The sequence below is a fragment of the Amphiprion ocellaris genome, chromosome 7, assembly GCF_022539595.1.
Source record: "Amphiprion ocellaris isolate individual 3 ecotype Okinawa chromosome 7, ASM2253959v1, whole genome shotgun sequence".
NCBI lineage: Eukaryota > Metazoa > Chordata > Actinopteri > Pomacentridae > Amphiprion > Amphiprion ocellaris.
The window spans coordinates 991,704-1,015,344 of NC_072772.1; the positions used below are offsets into that span (position 1 = coordinate 991,704).

The 23,641-nt window shown below is 39.7% G+C and overlaps 1 protein-coding gene across 3 annotated transcripts in view; it reads left to right on the forward strand.

Moving 5' to 3' along the window:
* Nucleotides 1-23,641, forward strand: part of pitpnm3 (PITPNM family member 3) — a 109,840-nt gene that overhangs the window by 77,506 nt on the left and 8,693 nt on the right. For all 3 annotated transcript variants that reach the window (XM_023272056.3, XM_055012250.1, XM_055012251.1), the window contains exons 6-13: nt 987-1,176; nt 2,930-3,052; nt 3,791-3,972; nt 7,470-7,627; nt 8,549-8,719; nt 20,127-20,318; nt 20,471-20,619; nt 23,246-23,362. In XM_023272056.3, the coding sequence (XP_023127824.1) occupies nt 987-1,176; nt 2,930-3,052; nt 3,791-3,972; nt 7,470-7,627; nt 8,549-8,719; nt 20,127-20,318; nt 20,471-20,619; nt 23,246-23,362 (1,282 nt within the window). The remainder of the gene's footprint in view (nt 1-986; nt 1,177-2,929; nt 3,053-3,790; nt 3,973-7,469; nt 7,628-8,548; nt 8,720-20,126; nt 20,319-20,470; nt 20,620-23,245; nt 23,363-23,641) is intronic.

Consider the following 23,641-nt stretch of genomic DNA (forward strand, 5'->3'; position numbering starts at 1 on the left):
TGCATGGAACTGAGAGCCACAGTGACTTTATGGAAGCTTCAAATAGTGAATTGTGCTCTCTTTAAGGGATTTGTCAGCTTGGAGATAATTATTAACACTGGTCTTGTCCTTTAATGTTTTCTGAAGAAGTTTTCCTGCTTCAGAAAATCTTAAATTTTGTAAATTTTTGTGTCAGTGCTACATGAAGACTGCCAGCTCTTGTTCCAGCACAGAGGTTGTGCCCTTCTTGCGTTGTGTGGAGGTGAGATGGTGCTTGACACATTTCAGCCTTGGTGTGGCATTGCTGCTTCTTCCAGTAATCAGAGCGTCTGATGGATGGCGACAGGGTTACTGCTCAAGGAGACGGAGCAGGGCGATGCCGTCCTTTACCGTTTCCCCACGCTGTCACATGAAGTGTCTCGCTTGAGACGCGTGTACGACGACACACATGAGCAACACACACATCCATTAACATCTACACATCAGCAAAGATGCAAAACTGTCGTTGATGTTACTACTTTGACATAATATTCTCCTTGTCTTGTCTGTGTACACACAATCTCCCTAATACACACACATACATATATACATATATATATATATATGTATATGTACATGTACATATATATATATACATATATACATATATATATATATATATATATATATATATATATATACACATATATATATATATATACACATATATATATATATATATATATATATATATATATATATACACATATACTGACCTCAAATCAGATAGAGTGCATCATGAACAGACATTATTAGATGTAGGATACTCAGAAGGAAGTGTAATACAAGCCCTTTTCTTGCTGAGGCTTTGGTTTTCGATGTCATGAATTTCAAATATGTTGACTTTACTGAGCAGAAGAATCTAAAAACAGGCGTTTTATGAAGTTGCCTGGAAGCATCAAACAGAAGGTTGTTTTACGACATGAAACGATGATGAAACGCTTCTTCTCCTTCATCCATCTCTCCAGTCTGAACCCGTACAGCTACGATGAGAGTTGTGTGTCCAGCAGCGTGGACCACCTTCCCCTGGCCGCCCTCCCCCTCCTCGCCATCGTCTCCCCGCGCTACCAGGATGCCGTGGCAACCGTCATCGACCGGGCCAATCAGGTCTACCGCAGCTTCCTGCAGTCGGAAGACGGCCAGGGATTCACGGGTCAGGTCGGTTGTGGCTTCTCCTGTCTAGGAAGGAAGGGATCGAGACTCTCATCACTGAATAATGGGCTGTCGGTGTAGTAAAGATTGTGTTTGATTGGGCTGCAAAATCCGTGGAGACTGTAGGGAACTCAGGGCCTTAGAGGACTCCAGAGGTCTATTGTTTGATTGAAGCACAGTTTACTCACATGTTGAAACGCTTCTCATGTACATAACAACTACTTGGCTCTTGGTAACGAGCTGCATTTCATAATGAGGCAATGATGTGCGAGAGGACTGTTCACAGCGGAGCTGAATTTAAAACTCAAAACATGGTCTAAATATAGCTAGTAAGTGTAATGTGTAATAGCTCTGTCCAACACGTGATGATGTTGTTGTTTGCATGTTGTTTTTCTCTGGTGCATATATTATTTACTGTTAGCTGCTGTGGTGCTGGAGTGATTTAGAGCCAATGGTCAATAACATCTTAATTGGACAGACAGCAACAAGCAAAAACACAACAGTCAGGCCGATTACAATAAACGTAATTACATCAATATCCATTATTCTTAGGTTTTTGCTGTTGTGTGTAGAATGTAGTGAATGTATACCTCCTCGCCTTACTTCAGTGTCTACAGTTTGATTTGGTCATTGAAAACAAATTAAAATTTAAAACAAATTTAATTTCCTTAATTGCATTTAGCTGTGGAAATTTTGCATCAGACACTTCATATTTTTAATAATACACCGTCAGAAACGTGGATTGGCACTGAACTAGAAAGCAGGAGTCTAATTTCATATGACAGACTAATTGTACGAGGGTTGTATGTTGTGTGTTGCTGCATACTCAAATAAGCATTCATACTAATAAAGCAATAATACATCGTCAGCAGAATGAAAGAACAAGGAAACCTTGCCTGTCTGCTCTCCTTATAGTCCCACCAGATCTAAATAGCAGTCGATCAGCAAGAAAAATCACACACAGAACCACAGTTCAGCATTGCTCTGCAATGTAGAAAATCTAAACAGCAAAAAAAATCTTTAAATCAGCAGGTTTTCTCTAGGTTTTTTGATTTAGTCTTGCTGAATGGATTGATTTTGTTATAAAAAGCAGCTTTTGGGCTACATTTCTCACTAGACTTATACTTTACGCTTCATGGATATGATCATCTGTAAAGTTACTGTGCAACTCCATGAGACATAAAGGCAGACATTCAAAGAAAACAAAGGCATCCTGAGAAATCGCTCAGGGACTTCATTTACTGTAGATACGTCTGCCAGTGTTTGCAGTTTTGCAGCTATTTCATCAGCAGACTGTTGACCTCACTGTAGCTCTGTTCACCAAGTGGAGGATTTTGTGGTTTTCAGAAATTCCCAGCATACCTGACTCACAATTGCAGCTTGAAGGCTGATGCAGGGCACCGTTTTTTCCCAGCTGGGTGCCGGTAATCAAACTATATAAGAAGACAGAAGTAAATAATGTTTAGAGACGTTCATTGCTGCAGAACTTCAGAATAAATTGTAAATAATGATGAAACAGCTCCTGGTAGATACTGTGCAGGAAAAAAAAAACTTTCAAAAACAGGAAAACTTTAATAATTATTACATACCTTATCACATACATAGTTTGGACACAGTGAACGATGTGCCCTCGTGTCACTGAAACATGTCATTTTCCTCATTTTTCAAACTCACCAATCCAATTATTCCCCCGCTGACACTTTCACTGACTGAAAGCACCATATGTAGAGCCTTTCTAAATCCTACATTTTCCGAGCAGGTGTGCCTGATGGGCGACTGTGTGGGAGGAGTGCTGTGCTTCGACGCTTTGTGCTTCAGTAACCACCAGAGGCCCGGCAGCCCCAACAACAGCAGCAGGAACAACAGCACTGAGAGCCTGAAGGTAGGAGCTCAGCGGAGAACACAGTGATGCTGTACTGGGGACTGTTTATAGCTGCTGAACGGAAATCTTTCTGATGATACACCATTATGCAAACCATCAAGATTATATGCCTGTTTTATACCTTGTTGCCAACAGTGGAGTTAATTACTGCAAGTGTGCACATGTAAACCCACAGCAATGTCCTTGTCTTCCTCTGTAAACAAGCAGAACTCTCATACACAAAATTCAGCTATTACTATTTTCAGTGATTTTTTTCCCCCAGTGCAACACCTCAAGCTACATATGGCTTTTAGTTATGTCACTGTGTGGAAATGTCCTTGATGTTATGTTTTTCTCCTACATGAATGCTGTAAATATGCAGCAAGACACAGTGGAAGGGTTAATCTTAGCTCAGTGGTTGATTTTGTGAGAATCTGGATCATCCTGAGTTCTATTTTAAGCAGTTTCTGTTGTGTTCATGTAACATATTCATGATAACATTTGTGCTGCAGAAGAGGCTTATTTTAGCTCCCTTTCCCTCTTCTCATGCATAATCCCCACTTTCTGTCTCTTATCCCTCCTCCCCTTTGCCATTCAAATCACATCTAATAGATTCAGACACAGTTTTTTTCCCTCCCACGTTAAACCGTTCACCTGGGGAAACGCATCATCTTCCATCATATTGTGTGTAGTTTTCCTGATGCAACCGCTGCTGTGACTGCAGGTTTTACACTAAGTTCTCCTCCTCCTTCCTCTCAGGATAACTCCGGCCTCCTGGGAGATTCAGGCTCAGGTCTGAGCTCCAGCAAGAGGCTGAGCAAGAGCAACATCGACATCTCGGCACCCAACGAAGGACAGGGAGGCCCGCCGCTCAGCAGGAAGCAGAGCGACTCGTACGATGGAGATACTTCATCCACGGGACAGCACAGCTTTTTCTCCAGGTGGAGCAGGACACATGGACACAATGCACACACAAGAACAATCCATGTGATGCTATACAATATACTGTGTGCAATATAGGTTTGTTTGCAATCCAAGATCTTGACATATTTGTAAGCATTTTGAATATATCTCCATTTAATACTTCTAGCAATTTGTACTTGATCAGGACTGATTAGTTTTTCAGGTATACCTGTTGGACCCATATTTTTTTACAGAATCATAAATTAATTTAATGATATATCATTATGTATACAGTAAAAGATGATTTTATCCACATATACACACACTGTGTTTACAGCATAAGGCCCTTCAGTGTCTACAGGAGTTTCCTAACCTTGAAAGCTAACCTTACTGCTCTTCATTTTATACCTCACTGCACCTCAAAAACCCTTAAGTCCAGATTCTGGAAGAAGAGCCTAATCCTGAACTCTAAATATAAACGCAAAAGTCCAAACATACACAACATGCACATTTGAGAAACTGTAAGTAAGAAACAGCTTTGTTCAGCTCACTATAATCTAAAGCTGGGATCAGATCAGCAAATATAAGAAAATATTGTGATGTGATCTTTCAATGTTTCTACAGCTTTTGGCTGCTCTTAGTGGTCTTATATTTCATTTTCATTTTTATTTTAGGAGTTGATCTTACAAGTTCCTGTGCTTTTGCCAATCTGATTGCTGCCTATCTGATAACATGTAGCATGTGTTGGTCAGCTAAGGTTGTTTTTAAACACATTTTACAAATAAATGTGATTTTATTCAATATAAAGTGCTATGTACACAGTTGCATACATCCTAAAGCATAGAAGCAACATTTGGATAATTTAATTATTAGTCATTTTGCTGTATAACAAAATTCAGGTCATATAATAGCTACAAAGGAGCACATTGGATATCAGCAGTACAGAGTTCTATCAGAGATTCTGCTTTCATTTCTGTCCATCAAGCAGCATTTGTCAATCAGTAATGAGTTTGTAACGGGTTCATGCGATGACCCAGATGCTGCACGTCGGCCCTCATCCAGGTTTTTCCAGAATGTGCCGCCCTGTCTCGGCCCTGCTTTTTATCAATATTTGCAGCTTGACTGGCCTGTCTGCCTACCTGTCTCTGCTGGACTATAAATAGCCTGCTTGTGCCTGTGCCAGCCACTTTGCGAGGGAAACCGAGCGCCGTGGGTGAATTTAGCTGGGTCAGAGGCGGCCATAGAGGGCCGAAGGGGGGGGTGACGACTGCCATGTTGACTCATTTCAAGCAACCAGTGTTCCCATCCCAAATCACACGCTCTACTAGGCTTCGGCGCTGAAGATAGGATCCCATCAATTCACAGTTGTGCCACATAGTTCAGGAGGGTGCACCTCTCACCTCTCACTTCTCGTTACAGTCCAGATTAAGCCCGGGCTCGGCTGTGTTGGACAGTAACCTCTGCTCCTGGGTGTGCTCTTTTCTCCTGCAAGTCCCAGTGGTTATTCCCAGTCATCAGGAGGGTTCATTTAATCTCCTTTTCCACTGCTTCCCATCAAAACCCCCTCTCAAATGGCCTTCTGCTTCTAATTCTCAATGTTTCCACATGCACCTTGGTCTGCTTTGGCTCTGATTGCAAATTGCCCTTGAGATCAGGTGCAAATTTTTATAACCCTGCACTTATGAAAATGAGGGAAGGTGTACTCAGTGCAGAACGTGTAAATGCTTCTAGTACTTTACATTTCTTCATTTTTCCCTAATCTGTTCTAGCTTAGGAGGGTCACTGAGGCTTTTACAGACAGCAAAATAACTAATTTCTGAAGTTGAGGGAAAAACACACACTTATGCATCTAAATAGACATAAATGCTGGCATGTACAGATTTATTTAGAATAAAGTGCTCAGAAAAAAATATTATGTATGTTTAGAGCTCCTGATTAATGCTTATTAGGGAGTCCAGCAGCAATGCTTCAGCTTAATATGGACAAATCAGTGTCACATCTGTCTGTTGCTGCTTCCGTAAAAGGCTCAAAATGCGTTCATTTCTCATTATGTCTCGTATAAACATGTCAATCATTTACAGAAGTGGTGTACATGAACTCTGATGTCAAAAGTTTGAGGTCACTTAGAAATGTCCTTATTTTTGAAAGAAAAGCATTTTTTTCAGTGATAACATGAAATGAATGATAAATCCAATGTAGACATTGTTAATGTGGTAAATGACTATTGTAGCTGGAAACAGCTGATTTTTAATGGAATATCTCCATAGAGGTACAGAGGAACATTTCCAGCAACCATCACTCCTGTGTTCTAATGCTACATTGTGTTAGCTAATGGTGTTGAAAGGATCATTGATGATTAGAAAACCCTTGTGCAGTTATGATAGCACATGAATAAAAGTGAGAATTTTCATGGAAAACATGGAATTGTCTGGATGACCCCAAACTTTTGAACAGTAGCGTGCCTGTACATCATCCCTACAGCACAACACTGAATGGATCCCACCCAAACACTGCCGCTATTTTCTTTGATTTCAGCGGATATTAGTAGCTGTGAGGATGTTACGCTGCAGTAATAAACTTCCAGCAGCAAAAAGGTGAACAACTTAAGAAGCAGCCATGGTATCAGAGACAGAATGAAAAACAAAACAGAAACGGAAAGCAATCAAAGCACTATTGATTCGGCTTTTAAAGATGGCTGGAGACGGTTTGCTAATCCTTCCTCCCTGCGTAGGACTTAATGGGGAAATGTCGGCTCTCGAGTCAGCAGACGGATCTCGCCAGTCAGCAGCAGCGAGGGGTTTGTGCCGTTCAATCAGCTGTAAGGGCGAAGCAGCCAGAGCAGAGTGAAGAGCTGCTTGGGCTGAGTCATAAAGGCCTGCTGCTGACTACGACCCCAGAATGTTAAAACAAGCCAGCCTACGTCTGAATCAGGACAAAGCAAAAGGATCACTGACTCATCCGAGTGTCAGGACCCAGAGTTTCCTTTCCAGGTTTTCAGCATACATATTATTGACATTTAGAATTGCACATTATCCCTGCTTTGCTTTAAAATAGTGCCTTATTCTACTCTAACTCCGTAGTCTAGACTAGATAATTCTCTTTTTTCTGTTTTAATTACTTACATTGTCATATTTTTCATAGAAAGCAGTGACACAACAAACACAGTGCAACACAAAAATACTTCCCGCGACGTAATCTACTGAATCTAAGGTCTGTTTGTATGTCAGGTACATGTAAATCATATATATTTTTAGAATTTTATTGCAGAGTCAGTAATCACTTCCATAAAATCTTCACATGCCTGCAGCAGACTGAGCCTTGGCTTGTCTGGGTTCACAGCTGCCATCCCATTTTGCAAAAAAAAAAAAGTTACTGAATTAACATCTGTGAGTATCAAGACAGCCAAGTGATGGCATATGTCAAAGAAAGCAAATAAAGCACAGTTTTTGACTGGTAGGAGAAAAAAAAAGCAGCGTAGTGTTGCAATTGCAATCAAAATGACATGTTGTGCTTTCTGTCCATGTCTGATCTCCAGTCTGATGAAGGAGAGTGTGGAGGTACGTGGAGGCAGCAGCACCAGTCTGGTGTTGAACCCGGGCAGATTTGACTTTGAGGTGTCAGACTGTTTCCTGCTGGGCTGTCCGCTGGGCCTCGTGTTGGCCATGAGATGCACTGTGCTGCCTGCAGTCCAGGGTAAGAATCAGACATTTGTAAAGCATTTTACACTTTCTATAAAACCTATTCATCTCTCAAGTTTTACCCTTTTATTGCTTTTCAGCACTGAATGGTCAGTTCAATTTGGCTTTGTCTAAAAAGACTCTTTCATGTCAAAGTGAAAACAGATTTCTGCAAACTAATGTCAGTTAATTAAACATGTAAAATGGGAAATAAGTGATTGCAAGTTTTCACCCTCTTGAAGTCGTTAAATGCACCTTTGTCTGTGGCTGCAGTATTGAACCCATGTGGATCAGTCTCAATCAGCCGTGCACATCTAGACACTGCAATTTTAAGCAGTTCTTCTTCTGAAGCACACAAAACATCATCAATGTTAACAAGTGATGAAAGCTGAAAACTTCCAAATGCTACTTTTTATAGACACAGCAGACAGACCTGCCCTGACAGACTATTCTGTTGTTTTTCAGATTCTTTATTATTAGCCTGACAGTTGTCAGTTGTAATGCACAATGAACTTGACCAAACTGTGTAAAAAGGCCAACAAATTACATCTAATTGATAGTTTGAAATATGAGTTAGCAGCGTGACACTGTTGGATGGTCTCATCATTTTCCTCTTTTTTATTTATTTTCTGCAAAAAGACTCCATCATTTTAATAGGGTCTCGTTAGTTTAAGCACATATTCACATCGATTTTATCACTCCACGTATCTGAAGATTGTTTTTTGCTGGTTCAAGAAGAAAAAGGAAAGTTTTTTTCTCCGCTTCTTTTCCTCAGTGCAGTAAGCTGTAAACAAGGTCATCTGATGGTGAGCACAGATCAGAGTCGGAATTATTTCTTTTCACCTGGGTTTTTGTTTTAGATCAGATTCAGCAGACTAAAACCCCTACTTCCCTTCCTAACTGGTTCTGCCTGTTTGTTGTGTTTTCTGACCCTCAGTGAGCCAGCTCCATCCGGCCTGTTCTCAGATTTTCAACCTGTTTTACCCGTCGGATCCTTCAGCCTCCAGACTGGAGCCGCTGCTTCAGCCTCTCTTCCACAAGTTACCACCATTCGCTGTGCCGCGTTACCAACGCTACCCTCTCGGCGATGGACGCTCAATGCTCATAGGTAGGACGGTAATTGGATCCTAAAAAATGCATTTATTAGCGTGGGGGAGGTGCTTCTCTTCAATATTTAACCGCTTAATCCATTTTCCAGTGTAATTGTGTTGCCATATTAATAACCTTTGCATCTCAAAGCAGGTGTGAAACCTTTGAGGAATTATGTTAGTGGGACCAGATCACAGTGACAGACAGATTCTTTGACACTTCTGGCAGACGCTACATGAGTGTGAAAGCACTTAAAAACTGTTTCTATCCACAGGCCATCAGGCTAGTAAATCACTGACTCACCAGCAATATCTATAAATAGCAATATTTTGCCTTTGCACATATCTGTTGCCTGTTTACATATGACAGTATTGCACAAAATTTATTTTTAACTAATTTTATTTTATTTTATGTGTTTTTTTCAGGTGTGTGAAGGGAACAGTACTCAGGGTAACCACTGTGTTTCTGCTGTGTATATGACAGTAAAGTTCTTGAATCTGTCCACAGATATGGATGCAGCAGACGCAGCGCCACGATTATATTTTTGTGAGTTTGTCCTGCAGAGGCGGAACTAAATTCTGCCTCCAAAGCCTGAAGTTTGAAGTAATTATACTTGATCTTCTTGTGGAGCAGTACCTTTAGCCTGACACTGCTCTCTGAGGATCAGGCACAGTATGCACGATATTAGTCTGCTAGATGTGGCACAGTACCACAGTATTCCTCCTAGAAGGCTTGGTTGTAGGGAACGAGCCCTGGATGAGCCACAGATTTATTTGGAGCATGTTTTAGCCCACTTTTGGGACATGGAGACGCTCTCTAAACAGCAGTTATGATGCATCGCCCGGTTCGCCTGCCTCTCTATCCACCTACTTCACTGAGAGAAAGTAGGGCAAGGACTGATCGCTTGTGCTAACAGCCTACGAGCACGAACCTTCAATATGAAGATAAAGCTTTGCTGTTTGGTGCAAAGCCTTTAAAAATTTAAAAGCATTTTACTCAATATGCAGTCATTATACATCTGATTAACTAAAAGGAGATTCATCAGATGTGCTATCTCAGTGATATAGAAGATTTATTTTGCTTTCAACCATCCTGTTTACTGGGAATCTTGTGATATTTTTAGTAGAATAAGAACAGAAATTCATTATTTAAACATAGAAATGAGTTTTAGGGTTGGAGGTGAATGAAGACGCCCGCTGTTATGACAAAACACAGGATTGTTGCTTTTTCTTTCAGCTCTTGATGCACGATTTATTTGAGAATCTGTACATGAGAAAGCGTTACCTAAGTTATGTAGATCTAGACATGCACTATCTAGTGAGGGAAATCTTACATAAATCTTACATAAGTCTTGATGACAATCTAAAAAAATTTAAAAAATAATAATCATCTTATTTCACAAACTATTACAAACAAGAACTGTCTGTTAAAAAAAACACAAAGCACTGTGAACAAGCCAAATTTCAGCTGATTGTATAAAAATGTTTTCTTCCCTTATGGCCAAAAGCATAACCACATTAGAACAACCACAATAATCATCACATCACAGTCACGCTCTAATGTTAAAACATTCATCCATGCAGTTGGCACGCCTGAGAAAGTCCCAACTTAATATTCTGCTGTATGCTCACGCATCTGTGGACTTTGTAAAATAGGCAGCAGAACTCTCTAATCCAATTTAATGAATAAAATAATTAATATTTGTTGATTCTGTTACGTGTAATTCAGAAAAAAAAAAAACAACGGAGAACACGCGGCTGGAGGGAATAAATAGAGTCCATAAATGAAGAACATATCCAGAGCAAAGTGAATCCAAAAGACACGTCGAGCTGAGCAGATGAAGGGAGCAGAAGTAGTAAACAGGCAGGTGAACTGGCAACTGCAAGATGGAGAAACAAGATTATCTATATATACAGAGGAGAAACAGAAGGCTGTACTACGAAGCAAGATTAATGGGACGGTGCAGCTTGCTGAGCCTAGAGTCAGTTTTCAGTGTCACAAAGGTGGCTTCTTCTGACCATATTCTCTATGAGGGTTACAGAATCTCAGCTGAGGGAATACATTATGGCTGTAAACCTGGTGAGCTGTGCATTTGTAATTCCCACTGAACAAACCATGCTGGTAAATGCTTCCATAATGGTGCCATTGTGGTAAATGGTGCACAGTTATATAGCGCCTCTTTAACCCAGGTTCTACAAAGCATTTTACAATGTGTTTCTTATTCACCCGTTCACACACACACACACACACACACACACACACACACACACACACACACACACACACACACACACACACACACACACACACACGCACACGCACACGTGCACACTGTTCATCCGATTCATTTCACACTCGATGTGTGAGTCTCTGGGACTTCGAGGAAGTACCGTGTTGAATTTATTGATGCATCTACTAAACACTGGTTTGTTTGAGGTAAATACTGATGCAATCACTAATATGACCGTTTTATATTGTTTGTCTATTGACGTTATTTTGTTGACATCTGTCTTCACTTTGACACGAAAGAGTCATATTATTGTAAATGCTTGCTGACTCACTTAGACTGTCAAGATTCAGTGGAAATATTTGGAATAAATGTCTCAGAAGATAAGATAAAATAAGCCTTTATCAATCAAGCGGTGTGGACATTTGCATTGTTTCAGCAGCAAAGATAGTGCAAACATTTTGAAAAAGTAGTACAGAAATAAAAAAAATAACCAAACCAATACAAGATATACATAAGAGCTGATTATAGAAATAACATTATTGCTCATGCCAGTGGTATTGCACAGATTCTTTCAGAAATGGAAATATTGATCTAAGTGTTAATATAGCACAAATTATCTATATTGCACAAATTTTATTTAAGCAGAAAAATACATAGCATATGTCCTCCTAGTATATGTATGCAAAATAGTATTGCACAGGATATTATAAAAGTACAGGGTATTCATCATATTTTACAGAATAAAACAGCAGGACTAATCACAGCATAAAACACTCCAAAACAAATCCAACATTATGAAAAGTTAAAAGTCGGATTATCTGTGAAGACTCATAAAACCAATGAACTGTCAAAAATTCCTCTTAAAAATATTTAAAACTTGACATTTAAGATAAAATAAAATGTCATTTGTCTCCTCTGATAATAAGTCTTGGAATATTCAGAAGCTGCATCACCTGAAAATAATTCAAATTCAGTTCATTTTCAGAATCTTCAAAAACCTGAAAACTCTGAAGTGAGACATGAAGTCTTCAGATCTAGTACACACATATGCAGACATATATGATTTTTCTTGTTTCATTTTTAGTTATGTGTTTTTTTTGAGGTGAAAGGAAAGGGAAGGGGGAATAGAAAGAGTGTGGGGGTAGTAGGGTGTGATAGAAATAGGGATTAACCAATATGGGCTTTTTAGGGCTGATGTCGACATCTTTTTTTAGCAATTGAGAAACTCAACAACCAATATTTTGAACCAACATCATGAGAAGATTTTTGCTAACAGTATGTGTGATAGAACATACCTGTCACTCATAACTGGACTATTAGTTGCACAGATAATGCAGCTAATAGTAAGTAATCATTAATAAGGATTTCTATTTTAGAAATTGTACATACATGAAACATTACATATTATCAACATGTGATAACCGAAAACCTGCCATTTACAGGAGGCTTCTTCTTTATAAAGGATTAGGTCCACTGAATACTATACAATACTAATATAACTATGATGTCTGAGTGTCACGGGACACTTTCTTCTCTGTTTTCTTCATCTTTTTCCGTTCTGGTTTTTTTTTTTTTTTTGCCCGCTAAAGTTAATGTCTTATGCACTAATTAGCCAATAGACAATACCAATTATCTAAAAAGTGCATGCAATCAGTTCATTTTGTGCAGAAGAAAAGTCAAATGACGGATCAAATGCTCTCTTTTAAGGGAGTGTGCTCAGAGCCTGGTGAAGAAAACCTGGTTAACAAAGGAAGTTGATAACCACTATTATGATAGTTAGGTTTAAGGTTTGCTCAAGGCAGTTAGCACAATAAAAGACTGGATATGTTGAACATAGTGCAGCCCTCAGATCAGGGCAAAGGCAGCAGTCAAAAGGTCAGGAACACACACAAAGGTAGGAAGCAGAAGCACCAGAGACAACTTTAGAATGAAACATGAAATAACTGAAAATGGATAGGGAGCATACGCATAGACAAACAGGGAGAAACAGAATAAAAACAAACCACAACCCCAAAACATGACAGATTCACTGTAAGAAGCATTGAATTTACCCCTCACGGTCACAGTACTCAGCTACAAGGGCACTCAGAGAACTCAAACCTCCGCCACAGCCAAGGCTTTATCTGGCAATTTTAAAGAAAGTGATCTGGACCCGCATCAAAATTTAATGGGTCCTTCCTTTGCCCTTGCTCCACCTTCCCACCAAATTCCATGTAATTCAGTCCGGTGATTTCTTTGTAATCTTGTTGACAGTCAAACCAACTAAAACATGAATGGCACTGAAAGCATAATAATGATATACAATGGAATTCAGTCTTTGTGTTATTGTATCAATCTTTAATACATCAGCTTCTCCCAGCTTATTAGTTGTTCAAACACAGAACCTGTGTTGTGTTTCCTTCCTATGGGACTGTTGTGCAAACAATATCGAACACGTCTGTTTTACCAGTGTAATCTGGTTGCCCGAGCTGTTTTTTAAATGAACTTAATCATGTTCAGTCAATCACAAAGCTTGACGCCTCTTTGAGCCAGTGGCGCCGATAAAGGCGATGGAGTGGAGAAGCAGAAACACACAGCACTGGCTTGCAGCTAGAGCAGGTTTTAGTAATGGTTCTGCATCAATGTTCTATTGATCAGGCCTTGGATGCTGTCAAATTATGTGTTAAATTAAAAACCACAGACAGGTGCAGACATAGACGCACAGAAGAAACAGTGGCGCACATTTCCTGCTCTGTAATATGGTAATTAGTTGGTATGAAGGCATGGAGGAGCCAGTCAGATCAGGCTCCTGTGGGTACGACTTTGACATCAACACCCGTCAACAGTGGAGCTGTTATGATGATGAATGCTGCTAATATAGAGAGAATGAGGCCTCTTCCTATTGATTTTCAAGCTATGGTCCAGTGGGAAATATGACCACCTAAGACAGCAAATATTATAGTAATTATATAGGAATTATAATAACTTCCATCAGTATTGATCACATGGCTGATTTTGTTTACATGTAAAGATGGTGGTGTATTTTTTTCGCTCACTGTAAGATTATTTGCAGTGAAGATGCTAGTTTGGAGAGCGTGTCAAGGACTGGAGGGGATGGCGCTGAGTTACAAAGTCTGTTTTCGTCACAAAGACATTTCAAGGCCACAGTGCAATGGTCATTGTTCACTTTATGAATGCTCCGCTCATCCTTCCTGTAACCACCGTCATCAGCTGTTTCACTCTCCCCTGCCTCATGCTTAAAAAATAATCATTCTGTGTCCGTACTTGCCATTTAATGGAACTCGTGTGTGCACTTTAATTGCTCTATCTTCATAGTTTTCTAACTTTTCTTCTCGGACACATTACTATGCATGCGCTTGCCCTTTTTGCCCCAGTTCCTGTTGGTCTTTAGTCCCATCTTTCCTCCTCTCACCCGCACAGATTTGCGATGCTCCTCTTCTTTCCCAGTACACATCTGCAGAAGTATTGTGTGTTTCAGATAATGTGTCAGAGTCCCTCTCTGCCCGACTCTGTCTGCTCATTGTGCTGTGAAAGAAAGGCAGAGCTGTGCTGACTGGAAGGGAATAAGGCTCCTCTGAGAGCTTTGGGGCAGGGGCTCATTAATGATAACGGATTGTAGAGTGTGTTGGTGTATGTGTGCGTGACCATGCATTCTAATAACAGATATAATTGCTGAAATTACTGCAGACAGTATACAGTATATATAAGGGCCTCACCTTCAGCTAGGTATGACATTCATACAAATTGCCATCATAACAGTCAACAGAGAGACTTGCTTCTATTGTGACATAACTAGGATGAAATTGCACTCATCTACATTATATTATCTGGAAAAAAGAAGTCATATCTGTATAATTGACCTTCAAGTTTCCAACACAACTACACAACAACATGTTAAACTACACCTACAAACAGAATATGTGAAAAAGTAAATGAATGCAAGACAGTAGTTGGCCAACAAAGGTAAGCAACAGCTAAACAAACCGAGTAACAGTAGTGATGGATTTAGAATTTAGAACAGGAGAGGACAGAGGAGATTGCTGCAGCTGTGGTGTGGAAGAAGACAGCTGGTTGAGTTTGGTTCAGAAACACAGAGACAGAAGGAGGATTAACACAAAGAAAAACTAGAGAGAGAAAAAGTAGAAGAGAAATCCAAACTGCAAAAGAAAAAAGCCCTATGCCCACGTAACACACACAAAGTGCCGCTGATTGCATTCCAGTGGCTGTCATTTATAGGAAAGTTTTGGAGCAAAATTCAGATTGGAATCTCATCAGTCATGGCTGCACTCATTTCCAGAGGTGTTATAAAAAAGTTCAACTCCCGTCCTTGTAGATACTCTGTCCCTGAGAGGTCAGAGGTCAAATACCTTTAAGACTGACTTTGAGATAATAACTTAAAGATCTAAATCTGGCTACTCAACAAATAAATTGAATAAAGATCTGATAACCTGATGCACAAGTGATTTAAATGATAAATTGTGTCATTAATTAATAACTTTTAATACAAGTATGAATACAAGCGTATAAATTCACCAAAAACACTTTTTGGATCATATATGCTTGAGACAAAAAGTCTGTATCTGAGAGCAGCTGAAAGAAAAACAATGAAAAGGGTTTTTTTTTGTCTATTGTGAGTATGAAAGTGATGATATTTGTTTGATACTTGTCTTGTAGATTGTTGATAGACAGGATTATTAAGTCCAGATTGCCTTCATTGTGGAATGAACTATGCAGTTCATTGGGATATTTAAGATGTTTATTGTTGGAAAAGGAGAGAGTTTGGAACTGAGCTCAACAGGCAGCTGCTGTGCCCTTGAGAGGTGGTTTGTGGAGGCTCAGATCTGGCACTTTAAAAGCCTGTTGTTTCCTTTTGGTACTAAGAGGCACCTTCGGTTGTCTGCAAGATGGAACTGAATTGTCTTCTGGTTGTAAACATCCATTTGGTTTGTCACCTGGTGCAGGGAAAGAAGGTTTCAAATGAATAGAAGTCGTTGGTTGGTTGCTTGTCTTCGTAGAGAAACTCAGATGGATTTATACCCACATTTTGAACTATGAGAAAAAGTCTTGGTGGTTGTTGAGTGATTTTTACGATGCATCAAGCAATAATTAACCTAACATACCAAGAAACAGAAAAGTTTCTCCTTCTTGGTATGTTGGCACCAGAAAGATGAGGATCCAGATCGTTCATCATCCGTTCCCCATCCAGTTATTTCTTAAAATCTACTCATTTCATAAAAAACCCCAGAACAAGATGACCCAAGCCTGTAAAAAACTCAAGGCTCTGACTGTACCTCAGCGCTGGATAAATACTCCAGAAGTAGCTCTTCATATAAACTCATCTGTCACGTTCCAAGGTAGCTGTAAAAATGGAGCCTCTACAATGTGACCACATTTTCTGCCAGTCACTTCAATTCATCAGAATTAGGGGTGAAAGCAGATTTCGAAGAACTGCAAATAACGTTTTTCTTCTTCATTTTTCTGTTTAATTTTAGGGATGATTAATGTTAAACTGAAAGGCAGAATATAGTAAAAAAAACAAAAAAAAAAACATCAAATCAATATCAATTCAGAATTTTGAGAGACAAGAGATTGGAGCGGGGCAAATGTTTCACCATGTTGTTGTATTATACATCACAAGTAATGCAACTTTTTTCACATGTGCGTCAATACAACACAACATTCCATATATCTTGTGTAATTCAATGCCATTCTTAAGGGGGTGTTTGGAAAGGGACCCAAATGCAGACATCAGAGGGAAGTACTTAAAAAGGCAAGCCTTCATCAAAGAAGGCTGTTACAAAAGAAACTAAAGCCAAGAAAAATCAACAGCACAGTCAGCTGGCCAGGATCCAAAAAGGTAACAAAGGTGAGGGAACAAACTAAGCCGAAGTAAAGTAACACAAAAAGGTTCAAAAAAACAAATGTACAAATCGGAACAAGTGGGAGAGCACAAGGAAAGAAAACAGATGAACTGGCATATAAGAAGAAACACAAGACTATTTATACACAGAGAAATAATCCGGGAAGCAAGACAGAGGCAGAACTAGTAAGAACAATCAAAAGAGGAGGGAAACAGACAAAAGGAAGATGTAAGACAACTAGAGACACATGAAGACAAAATTAAAAACAAATACTACAGCAACTCAGAGACCATAACAGCCAACCAATGGGGTTTGCTTGAACAATGTAAGAAAAAAACCCTAAATTTCTGTCACTACTTTTACTCTGACTCACACACAATTGTAATTCCATTGTTTCAGAGATTACATTATTTTAGCCAGTAATCACTTTTTAGACTTAGTGTACTCCAACCCTAATCCTAACCTTAACCTAAACTAAACTTTACCCTCATCGTAAACCAAGTTTTTTACCCTAAAATCTAATGATTCACATTATGGAGTGTAGCTTTTTGTTCAGTCAGCAGATTTTCCTAGTTGAGTAATTGTTGCACATTTATGATATTTATTATCTAATCTAAATATATATTTTGAGGGGAAATCAGAAAATGATTTGACTTCCAGGGCTGTGGGAGAGTGTTATAAGTAGGCTAACATTGTTAACACTGTGCCACATGTCTGTGTTTTTAATGTTTTCTGTATGTAACTGTAACTTGGTGCTGCTGCCATCTTGGCCAAGGCTCCTTTGAAAAAGACATCATGTAATCTCATTGGGTCGCACAAAACCTTAGCAAATATTTAGCCATTAAAATGTAGCTAAATAAAACAAGTGCATGCATGAAGGAAGCTGCAGTGACACTAGAAAACATGGTAAGCTAATGATTTCCAAAGTATCTGAAAAACCAGCAACAAGACCAAAGAACATTTGGCAGATAAGTCTAATCATATCATGGCCTCAGGTGGACAAAGTGCTGTCGATGAGCACTTTGTCAGCAGTCAGTTATCACAGAAACCACAGGACCCTTCCTTAGTGCTGCCACCAGACTGGTACTGGCAAGAACACAACTTTTTTTGACAGAAACCCTGAGTTTGCATGTCATTTCCTTAGCCTTTGCCTTCTGAAATGATCCCATATGTTGAATTTCCATCCCCCATATCTAATTTCTACACAGTAATTGCAGGAAGCAGCCTTGTTGATTAAGACTCCCTCATCAACTACACTACCAGTCAAAAATGTGGACACTCCTTGTCATCCAATGGGTTTTATTTAATTATTTCCTACATTGTAGATTAATACTGAAGATGTCAAAACTATAAAAGAATACATGTGGAATTATATTGTAAACAAAAAAGTGTTAATCTTTGGTATTAATCTACAATGTAGAAAATAACACAAATAAATATTGAATGAGAAGGTGTGTCCAAACTGTTGACTGGTAGTGTAAGGCTCGGTAGACTATTAGAGAGCAGCTAATCAGATTTTTGTCCCCACAGAATGAGTAATACAAGTACATACACCAGCAGACAGACTGACATTTACTGCTTTTCCTTGGTATATGGTACCATAGTTTTAATCTAATTTAGGTTCATCCTTTTATACAAAGATAACATATTCACAAGCAGAACTGTTATTTAAAGTCTGGCACCAGTCTGACGGCGTACAGAGTATATGTGAGATTCCATCGTCACCTTCATATTCCGACAGTCCACCTCATATGGATTGCTTCTCCCTCACCTCATCGTCTGAGAGAAGCTGTGGTTAATCTGTATTCTGCTGCAGTGGCTCATCCTTCACAAAACAAACGTGCAACATGTGTCTGTATCTGAGGGTTTATTTATAACCAGCCTTGCAGTCAGCAGAGAGAGGGTGAAGCTGCAAGTAACTGGCTGCTTTATGAACCAAAATGACTATTCTGGGTGATAAATGTGACATGTTCATACAAACTGATGGACATTTTTACAGATATAGAATTCAGGCAGGTGCACAGAGCATCCATGAGTGGTGGCAATGTCTGTAATGCTAATGTTAGTGTTTGGTATGAGTAGAGGAGATGTAAACACAGACAGGGGAAGCTATGGAGAATCTGTTATTGCTAGAGATGCAGCCGAATCCTCTCCAGTAAAACCTGATGTCTTCTCATTAACATTTGGAGGCAAGCAGGCGCATTTGTTTTCATTTTATCTCAGCTCCCTGTTTCATTTACCTAACATCCACTCCATCACATCTCACTGGACTGATACGTATTATTCAAATGATTAAATGACATTCTCCAGAAGTGGGGTCATCTGCTTGTCGAGTCTCCTCTTGTTTGTGACATACATGCAAATATAAAGATTGCATCCCATTTGACTGTTTCGCTGAACATTAATTGGCCCATAGGGTCAACTTTTTTATCTTAACGCACACTGTGAGGTACAATGGCGGACTCATTCAGACATGAGTCAAGCCATTTCCAGTTACATAATAGATCCACAGCAAAATACCGGGCAAGGCTAACAGGATAATGACTAGTCCCCAGAGTCTCATTGAAAAACACTCTGAGTTTCATAATACAGATAGAAGAGGGGAAGCAGTGTGGGGGACATCTCACAGAAAAAACAGGCCTTCTACAGTAGCTGCGTTGTTTGGCTTCTTGCTGTTCTGCTATGTTTGGTGATACCGTTTGGCAGAATTTTGTATCACATCCAGCGACAGTCTCCTTTTGTCCCTGGGATGTGTTGTAGGTTTTAAGAAAGATTTGCCATTGAACTGAGCTGGTAGACACTTGCCTCTCCAATGATTGAATTATTGATGAAATATGCTCCTTCCAGGCTCAGTGACACAGAGAATAACAACTGGATCCATGATGTCTAGTGAAATCAGATCTCCAGGGAAAATTCGCATTTTCTCATTATGCAGTATTATCACAGAACAAATAGGAGAAAAGCTGTGGAAAGATTTGCCGGTGGGAAAGAAGAACCCAACCTGATAAATTATTCTACTTGTCAGCAGGAGCCCAGGAGCGAGGCGCCTTTTCGGACTTGCAAAGAGAATGGAAAATACAAAACCAATAAATTGGCAGTTCCGTAAAGAGTAGAAGCAGCCTCTCGACTATCATTGTTCTCCTGCTTAGCACTCGTCTGCGGTTTTCCTTTATACAACACAAAGCAAGTCAATACACAGTGAGAAGTTACCTTATTAGGCTAATAACAGCATTGATTTAAAGATTCGGGCCAGTCAATTGTTGTGTAATCAAAGCATTTCCCTACTTCTTCCCTCTCTTTGTTTGTCCTTGCCTTTTCCCCTCCTCCTTCCCTAGGCGAGAGCATACAAGGCCATCCAAATGTGTTTTTGGAGGGTGAGCAGTTTCATGGAGGTTCAGCTTCACAGCATTCCTCTGAGACAAAGACCGAAGGCGGAGACGAGGGAGGCCGTAGAGCCAGCGTGACCAGTGTGGAAAGCGAAATGTCGATTTGCTCCATGGGCCAGCTGGGAAACACTATCTCTAACAGTAAGTAGGAGGGAAATAGAGATCGAAAGGCCACACTGTCATCTTTGATTAATCTCCTGGAGACCACTTTTGAGTTGATGAAGTTTCACAGCTTTTGTGTTAACCATGGATGTCCACATGTTCCTGTGAGCGTATGTGTGTTTATGCTTCAGTTTCCAGCAGCTGGTGGGGCTCCAAGAGGCTGGATTATGCTCTGTACTGCCCCGATGTGCTGACCGCATTCCCAACAGTGGCTCTGCCGCACCTTTTTCACGCCTCCTACTGGGAGTCCACTGATGTAGCAGCTTTTGTTCTCCGGCAGGTAGGAGAGTCTTGCTGACAGCTTTATTGCCTTTTCCCCAGCATGCTTCACAAACTGGGAGAAGTGTCCTCTGCACAATTACGGCATAAATACAAACCCTTGATTAAATTAACATACTACGGATTGTTCTCTGGGCTTGATTAGGATTCTTCCCTCAACTAAGTGTTATCTGAAGGCTAGATCAGAATGTAAATTCACAACAAAACCGTTTGCAAACTCCAGTATGCCTCCAGTCTCTTGTTTAGATTTTAAGCTTGCATATGTACCCTGTTTTTCCTGATGTAACAACTGTGTTCTGCTCCAAATCCACATCATTGTAAAATTGTGTTACATCCAGAGAATAGCAGGAAGCCAGTGCATCATCCACTGACCTCTTTCTGAGCTTGTATAATACTGTATAAAATAACAAAACCACCAACAAGACATTTGTAGGAGGTAGAAAGAAACAGAGGCGTTCTCTTTTTCTGTGCCTTCATATAAACTGGGAAGTTTTTAGAATCTTGCGGTGGCATTTTTTGGAAACTAGTTGAATGAATTCATATCTGCACAGGTCCTGACAGGGCAGATGACCAATAAGATCAAACTGGAGAAATGCTGAGCATGAGAGAGCTGCTGCATTAATGTACAGTATGAGAAAAATAATAGGTTTTTTGAACATGCAAGTATGCAAGCACTTTCTAGTAGACACCAAAATTATTATTATAGGCATGTAAATGTGCATATTATGGGCTCTTTAAAGAAAATTTGAGGAAAAGGTGAAGAAATTCAGCTAATGAAAGCATGTTGTTGTGGAATTAAAAGTGCGTCAGTATCAGCTGGGATGCTGGAATCTCCACAATGTTAGTTTGTAATAGTACTTAGTTCATTCATAATTCCATAAGTCCAAGCCAATAAAAATCAGATTCTGCTCTTTAATTCATGCTTAAATGCTGCACCCTTGCTGACTTTTCAGATTGCAGTCTTTAAAGCAGTGAAATGAGACTCTGTGATGTTGTATATTCTTTCTTGCCATTTCTCTGAACAAAACTGCATTACTTGTGGAACAGCTGCTGCCCTTTAATGATGTCTTCTTGCATATCAAACAACACAGCTTAGAAAAGAAAGACGCTTCTTATTCGTTCGCCCCTTTCTTCTGTACCACATGTGACACCCAGAATATGTTAGTAGCAGAAGCGTGGCAGCCAACTCTGCTTTATAGTTTGTGACTGTGGAGAGAACCAGCCAGAATGAGAAATAAATAGAGTAGCCAGAGATTTACTGCTGCGTTTAACCCTAAATATTGTATGAGGTCATTTTTGGATCTCTTATAATATGTTGAGCCTCAACCCAAAGCCAAGTCATGACCTGTATTTACAGCTGAGAACACTGTATGTGATATAAAGGCCGACTTTTACCTTGAATTAGACTTGATGAGTGATGGTCAGAACTGTTGAGATTGTGCAATAGTCTGCAAAACAGTGCAAGGTCACTGTCAGCAGTTGGCACTCTTTATCTTCTGCGAAGCTCTTTAGGATTCATCTCACATCACATCTGAGCCTCAGACAAGTGGAAATTATTTTAGCATCCATGTTGGATACGATTAAAACCTGAACAAAAACTGTTTCTCATTCTGTAGTTTGGGCTGGTTTATGAATAAATGCAAAAGGGCATGAATTTAATCTGCAAAAGTCAGAAATGAAATGCGTGGAGCCAACTATTTTTTCACGGGTGGTTAGAATTTCAAAGGTTTGCAAATGTGTTTTTAGCTTGGGTTAAGTCTCTGGTCATTTCCATATTTCTATCATCAACTTTCTTCAGCTGTACAGACCCAAATTTTGATCAGAAGCCTCTTGTAGTGCCACAAGTGCATGCAGTATATTTCTAGCACTAAAGCTGGAAACCATAAGCCCTCGAAATGCAGCATATGAGCTGCCTGTACAGTTGTCATATTCTCAGAATTGTGTGAAAAGAGCAGGACAAAAAAAATATATAAATTGAGCATAAAACTACTCGTCCTATTAAAATCCTATGGAAATGCTGAGTTGATCCTTAAGAAGCAGAAAGAAAAAAGCAAATAGACTTCTTTAACCTGTAAGTATCTGCTGTGTCATGTCTTCTTTATAAGAAAACGTAAGGGGAACAAAGGGATATAAATATCCAAATATACTTATATGCAGCGTCATATTAAAGGATTTTCATGAACTGTAGGAGCTGCACAGGAAATTATTTGTTAAGCTGGTTCTGTACTTTTCTCAGCCCAAGCTCAGTGTGTTTAAGAAGATATTTTGAAACTAGGAGCATCCCAAGGTCCAAGCGAATCAGCGACTGAATCAAAAATGACATTCAGGACCTCTTTCAAGTAGTGAGCTGTAATTTTCCACAAGTACTCCAAATCGCCCCTTAGCCTTTTATCTGTGTCAGTGTGGCTCTTGTCGTGACTGATTTCCATTGGAATAGCGGTTTATGATCCTCAAACATGTCTGCAGATTTACTTTTTAAGGCTTCTTCCATGCTGTTATTGTCTGTACTTCGTGCTACATCAGTGCTGACAGACAAACCTATTCCTTTTGCCAGACAGTTTGATGCGCTCTCAAAGGGAAATGTGTGAAAATGCCAGCTCTTACTCAAGTATGTCTTTTACTGACAGCTCATGCGATGCGACTGTGTGAAGACCCAGGAAGCCGATCACTTGGACTCGGCTCCGTTCTCTCCATCCAGCCCACGCGAGAAATGGCTCAGAAGGAGGACACATGTCAAACTAAGGGTAATAAATTATTTGGTGTTTATTTTGTATAAATACACTCAAAATACACAAAAATCAAGCTCAACAGAAATGTGAATTCATGGACACTGTTCATTTTTAGAGACACATATTGAAACTTTATGCAGACGAATTCATGAATATTACAACAAAGGAACTGGCTCAGACACAAGATATTACATCACCTGGAATATTGTCTCCAAGGTGCCTCTAATTCTCAGAAATATACCCACCTACACATCCTCACCCGCTGTTTTTCCACCTTTAAAGATTCTTAGATTG